We start from the raw sequence: 22396 nt of genomic DNA on the forward strand, positions 1-22396 counted from the left end.
TGATGAAGAACTTATATAACAGAATATATGACAGGATAAGAAAAACAATAACAATATAATAATAGATACTTCTGGAGTTCTTTTCACCTTTATATGCTGTAAGTCAATTCATTTAGCTATTTTCTTCTTTTTCACTTATGTAATATTGACTTGAGCAGTCACCAATTTGTAAAAACATATGTGTTATTATGTGCTTCAGATGTATAGCAAAACATTTAACTCTCTGTAATGTTTATCTACCACATAATATGTTGAAATATATTTATCATTTTCATTTGATCATTATTTCTCATTCATGTGCCAATTCTGTCAGAGAGCCACCGATTCTGCAACCGTGTGCAAGATGCCTACACACTGCGGTGTTGCCCTCAGGTGCATGGTATTGTTCACGATACAATTGATTTCGTACAAGGAATTATCACTGTAGAAATGAATAGTGGAACTGACAATCCAGTATCCTTTCTAAAATGGTGCATCTGTTTAAAGCAGCAACAACTGACCAAACTGCCTTTGATTTATTCTCATGTTTTAAGATTAATTTAATATTTGTCATTTGCTTTGCTGGTTTGACAACTTTCTTAAGGCTTTGGATGTGCATATATGGATCAGATCCAAGTACATATCTGCATTGTCAGTTTTACAAAATAATAATCACAACATTATTTAATTATCTGAAGTATACCATTTTTAAATACCATAGGACAATATGTAATTATACATTTTGTATCTTCTGCAGTCTACCTATATTACACCATACATAAGAACAAATCTTGAATTTACTACCCGTCTGCCTATGTGCATTTTATTTTTATTACAAACTATGGCTATTTCCAATTTTTTTGCATTTAGTATGTATTCATTGTCTTAATAGAAAGGATTTTCTACAAGCAACAGTTTTATGATCTGTTAAATTTCTGTTTCAAGCTCATACTTTAAACATGCTGTTGTACAGTTTGACTGGCATATAATCAGTGCTTCTGTAACTGCAGTCCCTTATTTCATTATACTAATTCAATGAGTCAACAGCATTTGATTTAACAGTTTTATTTTAAAAAGTCATGTAAATGAAATTTGATAAGAACTTGAGTTAACAAGAAACTGAAAAGAGTAAATACAGCAATAGTAAGGGATGCCTGCAATCCAAAGAACAAATAAAATACGCATTGCACCTTAATCCAAAGTCAACACTTTTCACACAGCCTGCCAGCGGTAGAGCAGAGCTCCCACAATGGGTGGGCACTTGTCGCGCTCTCATGGTCCTGATCTTGTGTAGAATGTCAATTCCTCTGGTGTTTCTTGAGGGCTTGCTTGCTACGGAAGGGTAACATTGGAGTTGCATGAACAGCCTCACTACCAGTTGGACTCAATGTCACTATCAGAAATGGTAAAGCTGCCAATCTTGCTTCTGAGATGAAAGCAGAGCTCACCATTTTCAGCATTATCAACAGGACCAATTACAGACCTCTAGTACAGAGCTTTGTGGAGGGTCTGAATCAGGGGTTCAGACAGTTCTGTGACTGTGTAGGCTGCAAATTTCTCTACTTGTGCCATAAGGTGGTGGGATTTTGGATTCCGATAACTAGGTCAGGAGTCCATTACTCGCAGGAGGTGGCTACATGAATAGCGGGGACTGTGTGGCATGGACTGGATGGTCTTTTTTAATTTTTTTTTGGGTAAGAGGGCCTCGGGGAAATGCAGAAAGGGCTTCAGTCTCAAAGAATACGAGTCAAACACAAAAAGAATGTAGATCTAGGAACCATCAGTATAACAGTCATAAATTGTCATAACTGTGTTGGGAAAATACCAGAGCTCCAGGCACTAATAAAAAGTACTGATGCTCCAGCCAAAATTTTTGTGAAGCAGCTACTGGTGTTCAGAGAGGATAGGCTAAATACAGTTGGCAGTAGCATGTTTGTTGCTGTTAGATAGTTCCTGTGAGTTAGTATGGGTAGAGGTCATTGTTGGCAACTGGAATAAAATAATAATTGAAGTCTTTTACTGACATCCCAACTCAAATGATACAATTGCTGAAAGGTTCAAAGAAAATTTGAGTCTAATCTCAAATATGTACCTTACTCTTACAATTACAGTTGACGGAGACTTCAACTTGCCCTTGATATGTTGGTGAAAATGAATGGGTAATTCCAGACATATGCATCAAACTTCATCCCAAAATGCGCTAAATGCATTCTCTGAAAATTATTTTGAACTATTGGTTCACGAGCCCACGTGAGTCATAAACAGTCCTGGAAACACACTTGGCCTCTTGGCAGCAAATAATCCTGAGCTAATAACCGGCATCAAAACAGATACAGGGATTAGTGAACACAGGGTTGTCATGGCAAAACTGAATACTGTAACTCCCAAATCCACCAAAAATATATGAAAATTATATCTATTCAAAAAATCAAATAAAATTCGCTTGATGCTTTCTGAGAGACAGTCTCCATTCCTTCCAAATTAACAGTGTAGTTTAGATCAGATGTGCCTTGAATTCAAAGAAATAGTATCAACAGCAATTAAGAGATTTATACCAAAGGAATTAACAAATGATGGAGATGATACCCCAAAGGCACACAAAAAATGTCAAGAAAACTGCTGCAGAAACAATGAAGAAAGCATACCAAATTTAAATGAATGCAAAACCCCCAAGATTAGTGATCATTTACAGAAGTAAGAAATTTAGCAACAACTTCAATGTCAGATGCTTATAATAGTTTCCACAATGAAAGTTTGTCTCAAAACCTGGCAGAAAATTCAAAGAGATTTTGGTCACAGGTAAAGTATGCTAGCAGCAAGAATCAATCAATGCCTTCTCTGCACAACAGCAATGGAAATACTATTGATGACAGTGTTGCTAAAGCAGAGCTACTAAACACAATCTTCTGAAATTCCTTCACCAAAGAATGCATAGTAAATATTCCAGAATCTGAACCAAGAACAGCTGTCAACATGTGTAACCTGGAAGTAGATATCCTTGGCACAGTGAAGCAACTTAAATCTCTTAATAAAAGCAAGTCTTCTGGTACAGACTGTATATCAATTAGGTTCCTTTAAGAGCATGCTGATGCAATAGGTACATATTTAACAATCATATACAACTGCTCACTCGACAAAAGATACGTACCCAAAGACTGGAAAGTTGCACAGGTCACACCAATATTCAAAATAGGCAATACGAATAATCCACTAAATTACAGGCACATATCTTTAACATCCATATGGAGTAGGATTTTGGAACACAACGTAAATTGGAAAGAACACCAAAGACAAACCAAAGACTGTGTTTTATTGTCAGAACATTTAGAAGATGCAACAGATCTACTAAGGAGACTGCGTATTCTATGCTTGTCCTTCCTCTTTTGGAGTATTGCTGCACAGTGTAGTATCCTTACGAAATAGGATTAATGTGGTACATCAGGAAAGTTCAAAGAATGGCAACACATATTGTATTATTAAGAAATATGGGGAAGAGTGTCATGAACATGATACAGGATTTGGGGTAGACACAATTAAAATAAAGGCATTTCTCGTTGTGACAGGATCTTTTCATGGAATTTCAGTCACCAACTTTCCTCTTAAAATGCAGAAATATTTTGTTGATGCTGACCTACACAGGAAGAAGTGATCATCATAATAAAATAAGGGAAATCAGAGCTTGCATGGAAAGATATAGGTGTTCATTTTTCCCAAGCCCTCTTCAAGATTGTAATAACAGAAAATTATTGTAAATGTGGTTTGATGAACCCTCTATCAGGACTTAAGTGTGATTTGCAGACTATCCATGTAGTTATAGACGTAGATGTATCATAACGCAACACTAGAAACAGTACTGCACAGGAATGTACAGAGAGAAAACTGAATGACGTTCAGGAAAGAATGTGGTAATAGTCAATCCTTTGGTTTTGGTTGTTTTGAATTAGAGAATGCAGTACTCCTACACTTGACCTCTGAACCTAGTCTATTGAATCCAAATGTCACAGTTCATCACACTTGTCAATTACTGAGACATCAGGAATGTGGAAAATCATTCATGTGAAAATGATCTATCTTGAAGCAAGAAATTTCTTTTTGTATGTGATTAGTCCAAATCCCCACCCTACACAAAATACAAATCTTTTGAGCTGCTTCCACTGCCTTCATCCTCCATTAAACCAAAAGCGAACAATATGTCACAAATGTTAGACATTTTCCATTTGTGACTTAGTTTCATAACAACTTTCAGAAGACAGGAGTATGAAAAATCCAGTATGTAACTGCGTGACAAATGCTAGAACTTAAAATAAGAAAACAAAACTTGATAAATACACTCATAGCAACCCATGTGTCTTCTATAACTGCCAGGACTTCACTCAATTTATCAAAGTGGGAAATCAGACTACCATCAGAAACATTTTTATGCTAAAAATGAGAGAGCAGAAATGTGCTGGAATGTGCCATGCCTCTGTCACCTGGTTGGATGACAGCTGGTGGTAAGGTGACCAGTGGCAGGTTGCAGATGGCTTGTGGCTGCTATAGGGTGAGGAAGCTCTCAAGCATAAACTGTTCTGATCTTGACACAGCCACAAGTTCTTTTATGGAAGGTTTTGGTATTACTAGTGGGTTAGAAAGTGAAACGAATTATCTTCAAGGATTCATCAAAGTGATTACCTTTGCAGACAGCATAAATGCAGTTAAAAAAAAATACAGGAATGGGATGACTCAAACTCGCTACTCTGCAACTATATTGCACAAGGTTTACAACTAGACTATGACAGATATTCACTGTACATTATGAGCAGAAGACAACACTTCCTCTAGACACATGTGCATTCTTCAGTGTTATCAGATTGTGCAGATGGCCTAGCTTACAAATCTGAGGGTCAGCCTGTTTTATTGGTGGTTTAAGAGTATGACTCAGTCTTAATCTCTGTAGTGACCAGCAAATGGTCATGTTTCATCTCTAAGACTGTACCTTAAAATACACAGTTTATTAAGCAAAGGAAAAAAGTAGTCAAATTTGCAGCACCTAATGAGAAAGAAGCACAGCAATGCTATGTCACTAATGGCGTACAAAATAACTGCATTTTATTTAGTCACAAAAAATATGGCATACTGTAGCACACCATGGGATATGGCATAGTATCAGTTAGTTACCTTCTTTTTAATTTATAACCAGTTTTCTTCTACAGCCACATACCATATAACAGGGAGAACAGATACTGGAAAATGAATGTGGAGCAGGAAGAAACGTACCTTTTGTTTATAAATGATACCTTTTGTGCTTACACGAATTCTTCATTTTGAACCTATGAAACAAGAGAGTCCTGTACAGTTTTGTTAAAATAGTTACCAATGTTTTGGTAGCCTACTGTTGAGTTGAATTGACAGCCTTTAGATTGTGTGATTTCTCATGGATCTGAAATTTAACAGATTCCTTTAAGCACTCATGTGGATGACCTCACGCTTTTTATTATTTAAAGTCAATTGCAACTCTTTGCACCATACAGATATCTTGTCTAATTTCATTGGTAATTTCACAATGTTATTAATATTTCACTTAGTTAAAGAGGAACAGTACCTCTACAGGGAAGGAAGCTAAGACACGTCTTCCTGAATATATCCACAATGAGTAAATACAATAAGGTTCAGTTTTTTCAAGTTATAGAGGAGAATATTGCATATTTTTATGTATGTGAGTAATTTTTAATGTTTATAAGTGCCAAATTATAGCACTGACTTTTTTTGATGGGACTATATACTTTTTCTTGTGGTATTGGAAAAGAGACTTCGGAGAGGTTCCACGTACATCTGCTCTCTTGTACCAGAAGCAAGTAAACATATAACCCTCATACAGCTCATGTGTTTGTTATTATGAGTGGAATATTGAGTGCTTAAAGTGTTTATCTCGAGCATTAATTCACTTTATAAACTAAAGCAACTCCAGACACATAGTACTGCATCTGGACGTATCACAACACGGGCCTGTGTTATAAAGCATTTCACATCTTTGAGAGTCATATATGTTTCTTTGTAGACCCCTGGATTTTGATTTTTCCCACATATAAAAGTCCAGAGGTGTCAGTTCCAGTGAGTGTGATGGCCATTTTATGTTTTCAGAGTGACTTACCTAAAAATCTCCAAATGTTCTGCTAGGAAGGTCTAATTATCTGTGTGAAATGGGCAGGACACCCATCATGTTGATACCACATGGATTGCCTTATGTTCAGTGGGATGTCTTTATAAACTCTAGCAGCATATTTGTTTGGAACTTTTGACAAATAATCCACCATAGGTGGAACTAAAATCACTAATTTTCCACAAATATAGTTTATTGTAAAAAATATAGTATGCTCATCTGCTCCAATGAACCAAACACAATTAACACTCAAAACTGACTGACAAGCTGAAGGTCTTTGCTCAGCAACTCACAGCCTCATATTTGGCCAAGTTTTCCACAAACTGATATTTACCAAGCTCTACTCCTGCACACAGAAACCAAGTTCCACAAGAGTTCATTTTTAATATGTGCACAGTGATATAGATCTTTGGAAAACAGAATACACTTAATGTTCTGCCAAAGTTTGTGAACCATCAACTGTGAACATCCAATCATGGAGACTGAACTGTCTGTGGAGCTGCAGAGGCCAGGCACTATCCATCAAGGAGGCAGCTGGTTAGCAGTAGGCAGTGGCATTGTAGTGAAGCAGATGTATGTCCTTAGCTCTAGCTTGATGTGAACTCACTCTGCATAGTGGTGTGCAGGCCTAAATCCTGTCGTGTGGCAGGATATCACAGGAACTATTTTAAGTCACATGGGTTGCGGGTGCAAATAGGTATGCCCCAGTCCATGACCTCTGGTGGTGCTGCTAGGGATGGCTAGTGGAACTGCTGCAAAACTGTTTTCTTGTGCAGAGTGGTCGCATGACATGTAGGCAACCCAGATATTGTTGTACCACAAGGTTGGCAAGCCATACAGGCGGGAATGCTGCAACATCTCAGTAGATACTTGAGACTAATTAAAGTTCCATCAGTAAAACCAAGACCAACAGTACAATTCTTGATTGCCCTTTATTTGTAAATGGTGCTTCATCTGTAAACAATATGTTATGTAGAAATGCTGCATACTTTGCAGTTTTCATAGACACCATTCAGATAATTGAAACCAATTTTGAAAGTCACTGCCATGAAGCTGTTTGTGGAGCAAAATGTGGAAAGGATGAAATTCAGTACTCACGGAATGCTCTTTTTGCTGAGCCCACTTGCACATTCGAACTGTCTCAACAGTAACATGTGGACTTATTGTTTCTGTGGATAAAATGTTTGCTGCATTTCTCTCATAACTTTCTATTCCTTTTTTTCCCACAATTCCAGTGTCTTGAGTTTTTTATAAAGTTTATGCAGATAGATCTTGAAAGAATGGCATGATCAGGATACCTTTTAGCATACAACCACACCATTTCTCTGACAGTTTGTTGATATTTGTCGTAAACAGAAAACATATCCACTTTTTTAACTGTAATTTACATAGTGAAATTCTGAAAATCTTCATGAGCAAGTTGTCTGATTGCTAAAACAGCTGAGCACAGATTGATAGCTTCAAATACACAGATATACACACAAACTGTACCTGAGTTGTATGTTTGCTTACATTTGATGTGGTAAAATCAATGCTTGTGGAACCTCTTCTCCTGGTGATGGGATAGCAGTTTCACCAGAGTTATCTAGTTACTGCTTCTTTGTATGAAAACTACTACTAGTAACCCTTACTAAATGTCAGTTGTATAGGTGCTGTGTAGCTAGCTACTACTTGAATTGTATGTCTGTTCTGTGCTTCTGTGATTTTTGTAGTAGAAATTTTTATCACATGGACAGTGTAATGTTTATAGCATGAGATCACATATTTTCCTTAATAAATCCATATTGTATTTGCTGATAGAGGTGAAATTATTTCTGCTGGAAATTTTCATGGGGAATATCCTGCCAAAGTGCTTGATTATTTGGCAATTGCTGTTCATGAACTGGCATCGATGAGTGAAAGAAGAACTGAACGCCTTGTTAACCCTGGTAAGTACATATACTTCATTTTCTGAAGTTACTTGACAGAAAAAGGCCTTCAACACTGCAAAATGAGTCAAACTGACATGTTCACCTGCAGTAAATATTTATCTACATGTATTTAATAGTACAGTTTGAGGTGAATGGCATTATTAATTGGCAAAATCAGTTTCTACACAATCCTTCTTAAATAAAAATTAAATCAAATAAGAATAACAAAGAAAATATAGTATTTATTAATAACCAAAATAAAAATATTAAAAAATCAAATATTTTGGATATTAAGTTGGAAAGAAATCACTGCACACATCTTCAATTCATATGCTATGAAGAACCATTTTCTCAGTACCATACTACATGGAGCAGTTGCTCTTTCATCATTGCAACAGTCATCTGCTACTGTGGCAATTCTAGTGAAAACATCTCACATTACAAAAATAACACTTTTGTATGAAAACATTTCCTTTGTTCATCTAGGAGTGAGAACTGACACATTGTCTTGGGGTAACAACTCCTGCCTAGAAAAGGGGAAAGACAGCAAGCTTAGAACTACAAAGCAATTTCCTTAAACTCATCATTTAGCAAACTAATGAAGAAAATCATGAAAGGAAAGCATAATGGAGCACTATAATACAAAAAATATCATAGGTGACTTCAAGCATGGCTTCAAAAGCAGTTATAGTACTGTATCTCTCTCAGTACAGTTTTTTCACCGTATGTCAGAGAAAATAAATGATAGTTACCAAACAGCCAGAGTATTTTTATACCTCTCAAAAGCTATAGACAGAGTTTACTGAGGTGTGCTCTTATGAGAAATTGTAATCATTGGTGTCAGTGCAAAGGTGATGCGTTTAATAGAATCATACCTAAAAATTAAACACAAATATTCAGAGATTATGTATGATTATTGAAGAAAGAAGGCAAAGATAAGAAATATAAATTTTGGTGTGCTACAAGGCTCCATTTTGGTCCCTTTTGTGTCCCTGTACCTGTGTGAAAAAGGTAATGAGATTGACAACACTGTGAGTGATCTGGCAATGCTGTATTGTTCCATTTGTGTGGAATGGTGTGTTCATCCCTTCCAGATGCTCAGTGTGAGTTTCAGCTCCATACAGCCATTGCATCATTTTTGAGATCATCAGCAGAGTTGTGTTTTTGCTGTGTGTTAATAAAATGGTTCAAATAGCTCTGAGCACTATGGGACTTAATATCTGAGGTCATCAGTCCCCTAGAACTTAGAACTACTTAAACCTAACTAACCTAAGGATATCATACACATCCGTGCCCGAGGCAGGATTCGAACCTGCGACCGTAGTGGTCGCGCGGTTCCAGACTGACGCGTCTAGAACCGCTCGTCCACACCGGCCAGCGCTAATAAAATGGGCCAGCCCAATTTAGAGCAAAGTTTTTGCAATCAAGTTTTGTGTTAAACTTGAGACATTCAGATTCTTTATTTACCATTGACTACCTGAGGTGAAATAGGTGGCCAGCCGGGTTGGCCCAGCTGTTCTAGGTGCTTCAGTCTGGAACCGCATGACCGCTACGGTCCCTCCCATACAGCCTTGTCATTTGAGGCAAGCAAATTGGTTTGGATGCAGACTCTTTAAAGCAATATGCCATCATTTTCATCTCAGCATTCATTGGACATAATTACCCCATGAGCCTAGTTCAAAAGCTGATTCCCTGGGCCATCACATTCAATCCTGGTACTGCCGATCCCTCCAAAAAATCTTTGGAGCACATCGCTGGTCACTCAGTATTATCCTGGTCTGAAATGTATTAATCAGCTACTTCAACAAGGTCATGACTTCTTAAAATCATGCCCTTAAATGAGATCCATTCTGTCTGAAATTTTGCCCACCACACCTAGAGGTTTTTTTTGTCGCCCTGCCATTCTCCATAGTGTTCTTGTCCAGACCCTATGCTCCTTCTGCACCCATCTGTTTACCTTATGGCTCCTACTCCTGTGACTGTCCCTGCAAGACTTGCCCTATGCACTCTCCTACCACCACCTATACCAGCCCTGTAACCGCAAAACATATACTAACAAAAGGAGAGACACCTGTGAAATGACCCATCATATTCCAGCTGTTATGTAAACACTGTTTGAGACATTTACATTAGCATGACTACCACCAAATTATCAATTAGGGTGAATGGGCATAAGCAGAGGGTGTATACTGGCAAAACACAATATCCTTTTGCAGAGCATGTTCTACAAGGTGACAATTGTGACCTCAGTGATCGTTTCACCACATGTGCCATCTGGATTCTTCTCCCAGACACCAGTGTCTCAGAACTCCACAGGTGGGAACTAACACTGCAACATGTCCTTGGTTCTTGCCACCCACCTGGCCTTAATTTACATTTCTTCTGTCTCGGCATTTCTTCACAGTAACTACTCTTTTCTTCAGTCTGTTTTGGCTTTATACAACCTTCATTTTTCACCACCCCACTCCACCCTGTTACGTACAATGCACTTAGCTTCTTCTGCTTGAAGAAGCAGCCACTGGCTCCAAAAGTTTGCCCTGTTATAGCCTTCTTTGATGTGGGTGTTCTGGCACTGCTTGGTGAGTAGATTTTTTATCTATCCAATTAAATCGTTTTGTCAAATTGATTGCTTTCATTGTTAAATATTCTTAAGCCATTCATTAGATGGGAATTCCCTGTTATTTCCAGCCTATGCCTCAGTATATCTAATTTTATTTTGCATCTAGTGTTTTGTGTATGTTTTCCCTCATTTCAAAATCTGCTGTGTTGTTTTTCACATACAGTGCTGAGGCATATATAGAGAGATTAATGAATTTAAAGTTTGTGACATGTCTGAATATAGGCCAGCAGTGCCTTAATCTACCAGCATTACCCATTGCCAATACCATCTACTTTTAAATTTTTAGAATTTCATTGATGTGAGGAGAATGTCCCCATATCAGCAGTCCATAGTCTATGGTGTTTGAAAGAGTCCAAAATAAATATCTCTTAAATATTCTTTCATTACTAAGCCTCTCGGTTTCCACATTAAATAAGTAACTTGAGATTATTTTGTACAGGTATGGTTGATGTGTGCTTCCTAAGCTAACTTAGAATCCACATGAATTCCTAGAATTTTAACCACTTTCACCTCTACCTCTTTTGACAATCCCAGTATAATTTACTGGTTTTTATCTGGATTTCAAAGGAGTGTATTTGATAAAAATTATTTCAGTGACACTTTCATGCCATCTTGCACCATGCCATATCTTGCAGAACTAAGGTGTTCTCATGCTGAGCTAGCAACCTTGTGTCATCAGCATAACAAATAACAGAGTTTGGAATGCAATAGTGTAATTCATTGACTTCAATTATAAAAGAGAAGGTTCCAAAGACAGAACCTTGTGGGACCCTTGTTTTAACTTCTTGTGGTTGTGAGTGCTTATTTCTAATAGAGACAAACTGTTTCCTATTGATACAATTATTGAAAATAGAGAGTCTTTTACACCACAGTATTTGAGTTTAGCAAGTAGGATATCATTAAAAATAGAGTCAAATTCCTTACTTAAATCACAAAAAAGAAGTGAGGCTTTATTTTTATACTCAAAGGCTGTTATTACTTCATCCACAGTTGAGAGAACAGCAGTGGTATTATTTATTCCCTTGGAAAAGCCAAATTGACTATAGAAAGCAAATTAAAGTGGTTGTTTAGTTGGTTGTAAATAGGCAGATTCAAATATTTTGGAGTATGTAGGAACTGCTGAAATTGGTCAGTAATTTTTGAGATCATGTTTGTCCCCTTTTTTGTACAGTGGAAGAACTTTTGATGTTTTTAATATTGTAGGAAATACTCCAAATTCTAGACATCTATTAAGGGGAGATGGAAGGCAGTTTTTATCACTATTCTGCCAATGCTATTTTACCTTTTTCAATAGGTACACTTTTCAAGAGAAATATAAGTGATAAAACTATGAAATTTTTACAGCATATATATAACATATATGCCTCAATTTACAAGTAAAATGAGCATAATACCTCTTATAGTTTTCAAGGAAAAAATGTTATTCTTTCACTAGTAAAATTTAACTTTCTTTGTACATTAATTATTATAAAACAGTTTCTGATTGTGTGGTGGTTCTCAACTTACTTGTAATAACTTATTACCATCTGCAGTACAAATTGACCAAATTTCATGTTTCTAACCCCATTAGTTTATCAAATAATGGTACCTGAAAGTATAAAAATGTAGTATCGAGAAAAATCCATTTAAGGTTTAATATTGCAATTGTAGTATAGTTATTGATGAGAATTATTTACCACTAATATTTTCCTGCATCATACTGAGCATCATCTGAATCATAATGATCTCCTTTTCTTCTCTTGGTCCCTCTTCTTTTCTGTCTGGCTTCTTTTGTGCATTTTAAATTAGCAATATCTGCTTTGTGGATTCTCTGTTTATCAATTTGCACCAAGGATTTTGCAGTATTTCCACTAGATTTTATGCTCAATAATTCCAAAACATCCAGTTTTTTAATTACACCATCACTGAAGCATAAAATAGCATGTTGAGGGTTGTAAGCTGAACAAATACAGTTTCTGGTAACCAGTACTCAATGACAGAATTCACACATTCATTAAAATTTTGGGTTTTCCCATGAAGACATTTCTTCAACACAGTATCTTTACAAAGATCTCTAAATATGGGTTTAATTTCATTCATTACTGATGCAGGTAAAGAATGTTTGTGGTTATATCTGGCATTTCTCCTGTACTTGCACCAAGTGTCAGGATCATACGGGCAAAGACCAAGCACTGGATTTCCATTTGTGGAAAGCTTATGGAAAGAGATAGCCCATACAGTTTTTTTTCATGTTTTATGAATTCGCTACATTTCTTCTTATGGCCAAGCCATAATAATTCTGTAATCTATCTATTTCAACATTTGTCAAGTGACCTTTATCACCTATCTTCCTACAAGCTTCCAATACTATTTTTTACTTTTCTTTCAATGTTCTTCTCAACCTGGACCCCATTCTCTTCTGGACATGTCCAATGCATTCTAATTTAGAAATTGTGTCATTAGGACCATAGGGTTGGTCTGCACATACCCAGTCATAAGCCTTGCTGTCACCATCCCCTAAAGACTGTGTGTATCTGATGCCTGTGTTTGCCACTGAACGATTAAAAATCCTGAGAACTCCTGCTACTTCCTTCCCCACACTTGGACCAGTATAATTCATCTGACAGTTATGGTCATGCTCTTTCTCAGTTCCACTGCCACAAGTTTTACAGTATTTGCTTAGAATCTGTACATCAACTACCAGGTCAATGGAAGTGTCCAAACCGTCCCGTCAGCCATGACCCATGACGTAAAGCTGTTGTGATGTGTGATGTCATAACGGCACAGAGTTTGGTTTTTGATTGTGGCATGTTTGAAGGTGTTGTCGTGTTGCTGTTTGTGGTGCCCTCATGTGGTGTGTTTAGGGGTTCCATGTTGTGTGGTGTATTGGGTTCAGTTTGGTGTTACTGCTTGTTCTGGGTGGTTCTGGGTTTGGCTGTGTGTGGAGAGAAATTATTTTCAGTGAGTTACCAATTTGGTGTTTGTTGTGTAAAAGTTATTTAGTGCTGTTCACTGAAGGTTGTGTGTTAATTTGAGTAAATTAATTTGTTGCTGCTCTTGTAGGGTACGGATATGACTGACAAAATTAACAGTGTGCATTTGCATGCTGAGTTGGGGGCGAGTCCGATGGAGCTGATTAAGTTTCTGCAGCTGTTTGGCTTGTTGGCAGAGGCCGTGAAGTATGCTGTTTGTGGTCATCACATGAAATTGGCAAAAGTTCTGGCATCTTGGACCAGGGACGGTTATATGTGGCGGTGCCATAGGGATAACATATGGTGCTCCATACGTCGCAGTTCCTGGTTTGAGAAGTCTAGGTTGGGCATGCGCAAGATTGTGTTGTTGACGTACTATTTTTGTTATAAATCCTCCAACAGTTTTTGTGTGCATGTGACTGGTGTGAGTGAGAGGAGTGTGCTTGACTGATTTTCATTTTGTCGTGAAGTGTGTTCGGAGTTTATTAAGTACAGGGGTAAGTTGGGTGGGCCTGGGGTTGTGGTGGAGATGGACGAATCACAGTTTGGGAAAAGGAAGTATGGGAGGGGTAAGTCTGTGTGGTTGGTGTCTAGGTGTGGGGGGGGCGTTGTATCGGGGGGTGGGTGTTCGGAATGTATTTTTAGGGTTTTGTAGGGGCAGATTAAGAGGGAATTAGTGGGGTTAATTGAGGAGTTTATAGAACTGGGTTCTGCTGTAGTTTCTGATGCTTTTTCTTCTTATAGGTGTTGGGAGAGAGGGGGTAAATCATTTAGAAGTGAACCATAGTTTAGAGTTTAAAAATTATGAGACGGAGGCTTGTACATATATAATAGAGGGGTTGTGGGGGGCCATTAAGTCAGTTCTTGGGAGGGGGCAGGGGCGCTCTTCTAACCTTCAGTCTCATTTACATGAGCACTGTTGGTGGAAGAGTGTCCCTGAGGGCTATTGTTTTTTTCGGGTTTTTTTAAGGGCTATCAGTAAGATGTACAGGCCTCCCTGGATTTAAATCCATCTGAATATGTGTGGGACACAGCAGGCTCACCTTCAGACAGCACTTAACCAGAATAGGAAACATTAACCCAAGCCATTCTGGATGGTTTGATCCACAAGGTGGGGATGTGTCATGCATCCCAGCATCCTGCTTACCCATGTGAGGGTATCATATCCATTATTTCAATTATGTATAGCACCAGGAGTGTGACAACAAACACTGGAAGAACCACTCATGACCAATGGATGGTTTTCCAGTTTATCTCACATCTGAATCACTGTGTCACACTGTTCCTATGACATCTTCTTGTGCACATATTCTACATCTATGTCTACATCTACATACATACTTCACAAGCTACCATATAGCATAGGGTGAAAGGTATCTTCTACCACTCTCACACATAGTGAGGTTAAAATGACTGTCTATATGCCTCTCTATGAGCTCTATTTTCTGTTACCTTGTCTTCACATTCCTTATGCAAAATGTTCACATTGGTGGCAGGAGAAGGATTCTGCAGTCAGCTACAAATACAGGTCTTCTAAATTTTCTCAATAGTATTTTATAAAGAGAATATCATTCTCCCTCCAAGGATTCCCATTTGACTTCACAAAGCATTTCTATAACACTGACATGCTGACTGAACTTACTGGTAACAAATCTAGCAGCACCCCACTGAATTGCTTCATAGCTTCCTTTAATCTGACATTGTGTGGATCCCAAACACTTGAGTAGTACTCAAGAATGGGTCACACTAGTGTTGTGTGAATGGTCTCCTTGTATACAGATGAGCTACACTTTCCTAGAATCCTCCCAATAATCTGAAATCAATTATTTGCCTTTCCTACTACCATCCTTATGTGCTCATTCCATTTCAAATCTCTTTGCAATGTTACACCTACTGTATCAAGCACCACACCATTAATACTGTATTCAAACAATACAGGATTTTTTCCCTACTCATGTGCATTAACTTACTTTTTTCTACATGTAGAGTAAGTTGCAATTAATCATACCAAATAAAAATTCTGCCTAAGTCATCATGTATCCTTCTACAGTCACTCAATGACAACACCTTCCTGTACACTATAGCATCATTAGCAAATATGAGGGTGGTTTGAAAAGTTCTTGTAACAGAATAGAAAAAAGTTCTTACATCACTGAAACTTTTTCAATCTAGTCTCCTTGTAGATTAATGCAATTGGTCCAATGTTTCTTTCAGACCTGCAAAATAGTTGCCAACTTGGGCTATCAATTCTTTGTTTGAAGTAAATCTTTATCCACCAAGAAAAATTTTCAGTTTTGAGAAGAGATGGACGTCTGACAGAGCCAGGTGAATAAGGTGGGTGTGGCAACAATTCATACCTTAGTTCATGTAATTTTGCCACAGCGATGGCACATGTATGCCAGTGCGCATTGTCTTGTCATGGCACCCAACTTGCAGATAATTTTTTCATTTCTAATTCTTCAGTCAAAATGTGATATACCCATTCAGATGACATCCGGCAAGTGTGAGCAATTTCACACACTTTCAATCAGCAATCCTCCATGACAATTTTGTGCACTTTTGCGATGATTTCTGGAGTAGTGACACATCTTGGCTGACCACTGCGTGGGTCATCATCTAAGCTCTCCCAACCACATTTCAATTCATTTGTCCACTTGGCAACAGTTGAATATGAAGGAGCAGAGTCCCCCAGTGTATTCTGGAAATTGGCATTCCTTTGCTTTCATACCATTCTTTATAAAGTACTTAATCACTACTCAAATCTCGATTTTTTTCCATCTTCACAAATCACTATGTGGGAACAATGACAGAGCCACATCACCGCCACAGCTCTCTTCCAAGAGCACTGATGTGGCATGTGTTTACAGGCAACAGTCCAATGAATATCACGTGAACAACTTGCGCTAGTGCTGACCTCTCATGGTGATTCAGAGAACTTTTCAAACTACCCTCGTAATCACAAATTGCTGCTTATGCTACCTGTCAGATCTTTCATGTATATGGTGAACAGGAGCAGTCCTTTCACTCTTCCTTGAGGCACTCCCAAAGATACTCTTGTCTCTGATGAACACTCACCATTGGGGACAACATACTGGGTTCTATTTCTTAAGTCTCTATAGAGCTACTCACATATCTCAAAACCCACTCTATATGCTCATAACTTCATTAACAGTCTGCAGTAGGCCACTATATCAACTGCTTTCCAGAACTCTAGGGGTACATAGTCTGTCTGTTGTCCTTCATCCATGTTTCACAGTATTTTGTGTGAGAAACGGACAAGCTCAGTTTTGTAAAATTGTGATACTTTCCTGCATTTTTTCCAGTCCCCTGGGACTCTGAGCTGGGTGAGAGAGTCATGATAAGTACAAACTAAGTAAGGGGCCAGTGCTGTAGAGTTCTCTCTGTAAAACCAAATTGGAATTCCGTCAGGTTCAGGTGACTTATTTGTTTTTAATTCTCTCAATTGCTCCTCTATTCCAGAGATGTTTATTAACTGTGCTCTCCATATGGGAGTCTCTGCAGCAGTCAAACAACATTATTTCTGTATGATCCCTTTGTATGAATGACAATATTATGGAAAGAATAGTTGCTACTCACCATATTGTGGAGGTGCTAAGTCACACTCCCACACACACAACACATATATGCAAATGCATCTCTCTCTCTCTCTCTCTCTCTCTCTCTCTCTCTCTCTCTCTCTCTCTCTCTCTCTCTCTGCAGTTTGTGTGTGTGTGTGTGTGTGTGTGTGTGTGTGTGTGTGTGTGTGTGTGTGTGAGTTTTGTCTAATTGTGATGAAGGCCTTTATGGCTGAAAGCTTACTTGCTGACAGTCATTTCGTTGTGCCTGTCTGTGACTCAGTATCCCCACTATATGGTGAGTAGCAACTGTCCTTTTCATAATATTGTCATTATTCTGTCCTGGATCTTCTCTCCTGCATGAATGATTTTATAAAGGTGAAATTTGAAAATTCAGTTTTCCTTTTTCTGTCTTCCATTACCACACCAAATTTGTCAATGAGAGACTGGATAGAACCCTTTGGCCTGCTTAGTGATTTTACATAGGATCAGAATTTTCTCAGGTTCTCAGCAAGGTCTCTCACTAAGGTATGATGATAGAAGGTGTATGCTTTGCACATCAATCTTTTTATAGAAATGTGAATTTCTAGTACCTTTTGCCTGCCAACATTTTCACATTATTTTTAACATTTGAATGCAACAATATCTACTTCCTTGTCATTTTCTGAACTTTGTTATTAAACTCTGATTGATCTTTCCTGTCCTCCATCCACTTATATAGCACATACTTCTCCAGAACATGATTTACAATAAACTTGAACTTTGCTCATAATTCCTCTATGCCGGCCGCAATGGTCTAGCGGTTCTAGGCACTCAGTCCGGAACCGTGCAACTGCTACGGTCGCAGGTTCGAAGCCTGCCTCGGGCATGGATGTGTGTGATGTCCTTAGGTTAGTTAGGTTTAAGTAGTTCTAAGTTCTAGGGGACTGATGACCACAGATGTTAAGTCCCATAGTGCTCAGAGCCATTTGAACCATTTTATTTGAATTCCTCTATGTCCAACACATCGGAGCTAAATGATGTCCCTTCATTGTCTAAGTCAGATGTTAACAACTCTTTATCTACTATTTCCATCATAAATACTCTCCTAGCCTCCTTGATCAATTTATTAATCTTAGAAACCATCACCACTAAGATTATGATGTGATTCCTAATCCCTGTCTCTCTACTGACACTGTCAATAATGTGTGACTTGTTTGTGGCTACAAGATCTAAAATATTTCCATTGTGTGTGGGTTCTGGAATTAACTGCTCAAGACAGTTTTTGAAAAAGGTGTTCAGAACTAATTCACAAGACTGACTGTCTGTAACACCTGCAATGAATCCATAGATGTCCCAGTCAGTACTTGGTAGGTTAAAGTCTTGCAGTGCCTCACTTTATTCCATGGATTTCAAATTTCCTTAAAAGTATGTAATTTGTGCACTACACAAGACACTAAAACAAAGTTTTAGCTTCAGTGTGCTTAATATGCATCATTATTTGATCCATAATTGCACTGAAAAGAAATATATGAGAAACATAGATAGATAGAGAGAGAGAGAGAGAGAGAGAGAGAGAGAGAGAGAACTTGCAAACTAGATGACTTCCACCATTACAATCCACTCTTTTTATAAGCTTATTTATATTTTCCCATAGAACCTCTGTAATTCCCACTCTTCTGTTTACTTTATTGTTTGAACAGATAGGCAATAGCTCACTTTGTCAAGAGAGTCTTGTAACCATTCCAGCAAAATGAGAGTACTCCAATGGATATTTGATGTACCTTCACCCCTGACATGTATGATTCAGAGAGCATGCGTGCATACAGTTCATAGGCCTGCTTCCAGGGGCCAGCTGGTCAGCCCCCTGGCACACTCTGGTGAGCCACCAAAGAAACAGTATTATTTAAGTGATCGCAAATGAGAGCTTGGCCTAGTCTGTAACCTGTATTACTGTTGTCCAGGCAATGTGTTCAGTGCTATGCACAGTCTGTACTTCATTGTATCTGACATGTTTCTCTATAAAGTACTGCATTTCATAAACCATGTTTCTTCTTGCTGTAGCTGTAGTTTTTAAATTAATTTATTCATTTAGGAAAAGCAAATTGTGTGTAATTTGTCAGATAATAGAAATTAGTGAGTTGATAGTTTTTCAATATATTTAATCAATTTAACAGGGAGCAAAGTGTGCAAAATGAAATGATTATTATATCTCTTGTCAAGTGATACATCAAAAATTTTATATTATGCTATCTTGTTCAGTCCATATATTTCTTGTGTGCAGCCTTGAGTGAGCTTCCTGCTTTCCTTGTCAAAGATGGTGGTCTGAACTCAGGCTTCATGTTAGCCCACTGTACTGCTGCAGCTCTGGGTGAGACATATTTACATTTTTATTTGTAGTACAATTTTATTAATTATTTGCTATCAGGTCACAAAGTGATGAGCAATTGCATGACTTTCTTTTATTATGAAATATTAACAACATCGTGAAGTGCAGAGGAAACTGATAATCTGTGTAAATCTACTATTTGTTATATCGTAGTTTATGGACACACACACACACACACACACACACACACACACACACACACACACACACACACACACACACACTATTTGTTGCAAGAACAGAGAATTTCAGAAGCAAGGTCCCATTGTAGCACACAATCATCCTAATGAGTGATTTTAAAGCAATCTAGACAAATAACAAAAATACAGACATAAAGTGGGTAGGTGGTAACAGTACCTATGTTACAAAGGGAAATTCATGAGAGACTGTAAGGTCCTTAATCTATAAGTAAAGTCAGTGTCACAAAGATATTTAAAATAAAACATAAGATGTACACATCATCCAGACCCTTCCTGGAAACATTTCAAGCCACTCACATGGCTATATAATGAAAGACCAGAAGAGATATCTAGACTGCCAGGGTACTAAGAGATGCCAGCCTCCATCAAGATTATTCGCCCTTCAAATTATAGCTGAAGTACCTCCCCAAGGAAACTAAGATACCTAGTAAATTGATTCCTAGGTTAACTTAGCAAAAAGTTTGGTAACAAATTCACGGAGAACATTGCAACATCAGAACATAACAGCTAGGATTACTGAAGTATAACTTAGTCAAAGTTGCTGTAGAGACTGCCCCTTTAGCAAAACAAAAAGAGGGGTGTGGTAATGCATATGATTGACAACAGCCTGAGAAAAAGCAGTCACAGATAGAAAAACCCACTAAGATAAAACTTGCATAATACCCAGACAGACAGGGATAAACTCATACCATTAAAACAGCAGTAATTTACAGACATGTCCCTTGGACAAGCAAAGCTCCAGTACACCCAAAACAATGTCCTGAAACTGGATGGAGATTTTACAGGGGAAAATCTTCTAAAACTTCTACCAATCACTCAAATAGTACTTTGGTAAGTACTCTCCACCCAGCCTTTTCCTTAGAAGAGTAGATGGAAAGGATCTTTGTAATACTTTGGATAACTGCAGCTACACTATGTGATCAAATGTATCCGGACACCTCCAAAACATAGGTTTTTCACATTAGGTGCATTGTGCTGCCACCTGCTGCCAGGTACTCCATATCAGTGACCTCAGTAGTCATTAGACATTATGAGAGAGCAGAATGGGGCACTCCGCGGAACTTACAGGCTTCGAACGTGGTCGGGTGATTGGGTGTCACTTGTGTCATATGTCTGTACACGAGATATCCACACTCCTAAACATCCCTAGGTCCACAGTCTCTGATGTGATAGTGAAGTGGGAATGTAAAGGGACATGTACAGCACAAAAGCATACAGGCCCACCACGTCAGTTGACTGACAGAGACTGCCGACAGTTGAAGATGGTCATAATGTGAAATAGGGAGACATCTCTCCAGACCATCACACAGGAATTCCAAATTGCATCAGGATCCACTGCAAGTACTATGACAGTTATGTGGGAGGTGAGAAAACTTGGATTCCATGGTCGAGTAGCTGCTCATAAGCCACACATCATACTGGTAAATACCAAACAATGCCTTGATTGGTGTAAGGATCATAAACAATGGATGACTGAACAGTGGAAAAACATTGTGTGGAGTGACGAATCATGGTACTCAATGTGGCGATCTGATGGCAAGGTGTGGGTATGGCGAAAGCTTGGTGAACGTCATCTGCCAGTGTGTGTAGTGCCAACAGTAATATTGGAGGTGGTGGTGTTATGGTGTGGTCATGTTTTTCATGGAGAGGCTTGCACCCCTTGTTGTTTTGCATGGCACTATCACAGCTCAGGTCTACAGTGATGTTTTAAGCACCTTCTTGCTTCCCACTGTTGAAGAGCAATTTGGGGATGGCGATTGCATCTTTCAATATGATCAAACACCTGTTCATAATGCACTGCCTGTGGCGGAATGGTTACACGACAATAACATCCCTGTAATGGACTGGCCTGCACAGAGTCCTGACCCGAATCCTATAGAACACCTTTAGGATGTTTTGGAACACTGACTTCATGCCAGGCCTCACCGACCAACATTCATACCTCTCCTCAGTGCTGTACTCTGTTAAGAATGGGCTACCATTCCCCAGGAAACCTTTTAGCACCTGAATGAACATATGCCTGCAAGAGTGGAAGCTGTCATTAAGGCTAAGGGTGGGCCGACACCATACTGAATTCCAGTATTATTGACGGAGGGCAGCACAAACTTGTAAGTCATTTTCAGCCAGGTGTCTGGACACTTTTGATTACATAGTGTACATGGTCAAATATTTTGAAAATCTTTACAGCTGTGAATCTGTTGGTAAATGCTTTATGTATCAAGACAGTCCAAGTCAGTTGAGCTCCTAGCCTTGAAGAAATGAGGAAAGGATAGAAATCATTCCCACGTCTAAAATCTCATATAACACCAAAAGAAGACTTGATAACAACTTAGCTATAAGAGCCATGTGGAGACAGGATGATTGAGAAGTGTACAAAAATGCTAAAAATATCTTGGGGCATCAAAGGCTACAAAGCCAAGTGACTAGACATTTGCTTTGATTCATGCCTTACATGAGGAGGATGCATTGACTGACATCAAAAATCACCCAGAAATTTCAAAACAATGCATAATCATTCTGAAAACCTCCCCTAGGTTGTGGCTAAGTTGTTTCTCTGTGATATTATTTTTCCAGGGGTGTTAGTCATTCAAGTTATACAGGAGAGGCTCTGTGGAGTTTGAAAAGTATGACGAGGTACTGGCAGAAGTGATGCT

General features: G+C 38.4%; 1 protein-coding gene across 1 annotated transcript in view; it reads left to right on the plus strand.

Moving 5' to 3' along the window:
- Positions 1–22396, plus strand: part of LOC124722003 (histidine ammonia-lyase-like) — a 233334-nt gene that overhangs the window by 144833 nt on the left and 66105 nt on the right. Inside the window, exons 11-13 of the mRNA XM_047247177.1 lie at positions 314–453; positions 7902–8046; positions 19438–19524. Coding sequence (XP_047103133.1) covers positions 314–453; positions 7902–8046; positions 19438–19524 — 372 coding nt within the window. The remainder of the gene's footprint in view (positions 1–313; positions 454–7901; positions 8047–19437; positions 19525–22396) is intronic.

Source organism: Schistocerca piceifrons, chromosome X (assembly GCF_021461385.2).
Source record: "Schistocerca piceifrons isolate TAMUIC-IGC-003096 chromosome X, iqSchPice1.1, whole genome shotgun sequence".
In the NCBI taxonomy this organism is placed as follows: Eukaryota; Metazoa; Arthropoda; class Insecta; order Orthoptera; family Acrididae; genus Schistocerca; species Schistocerca piceifrons.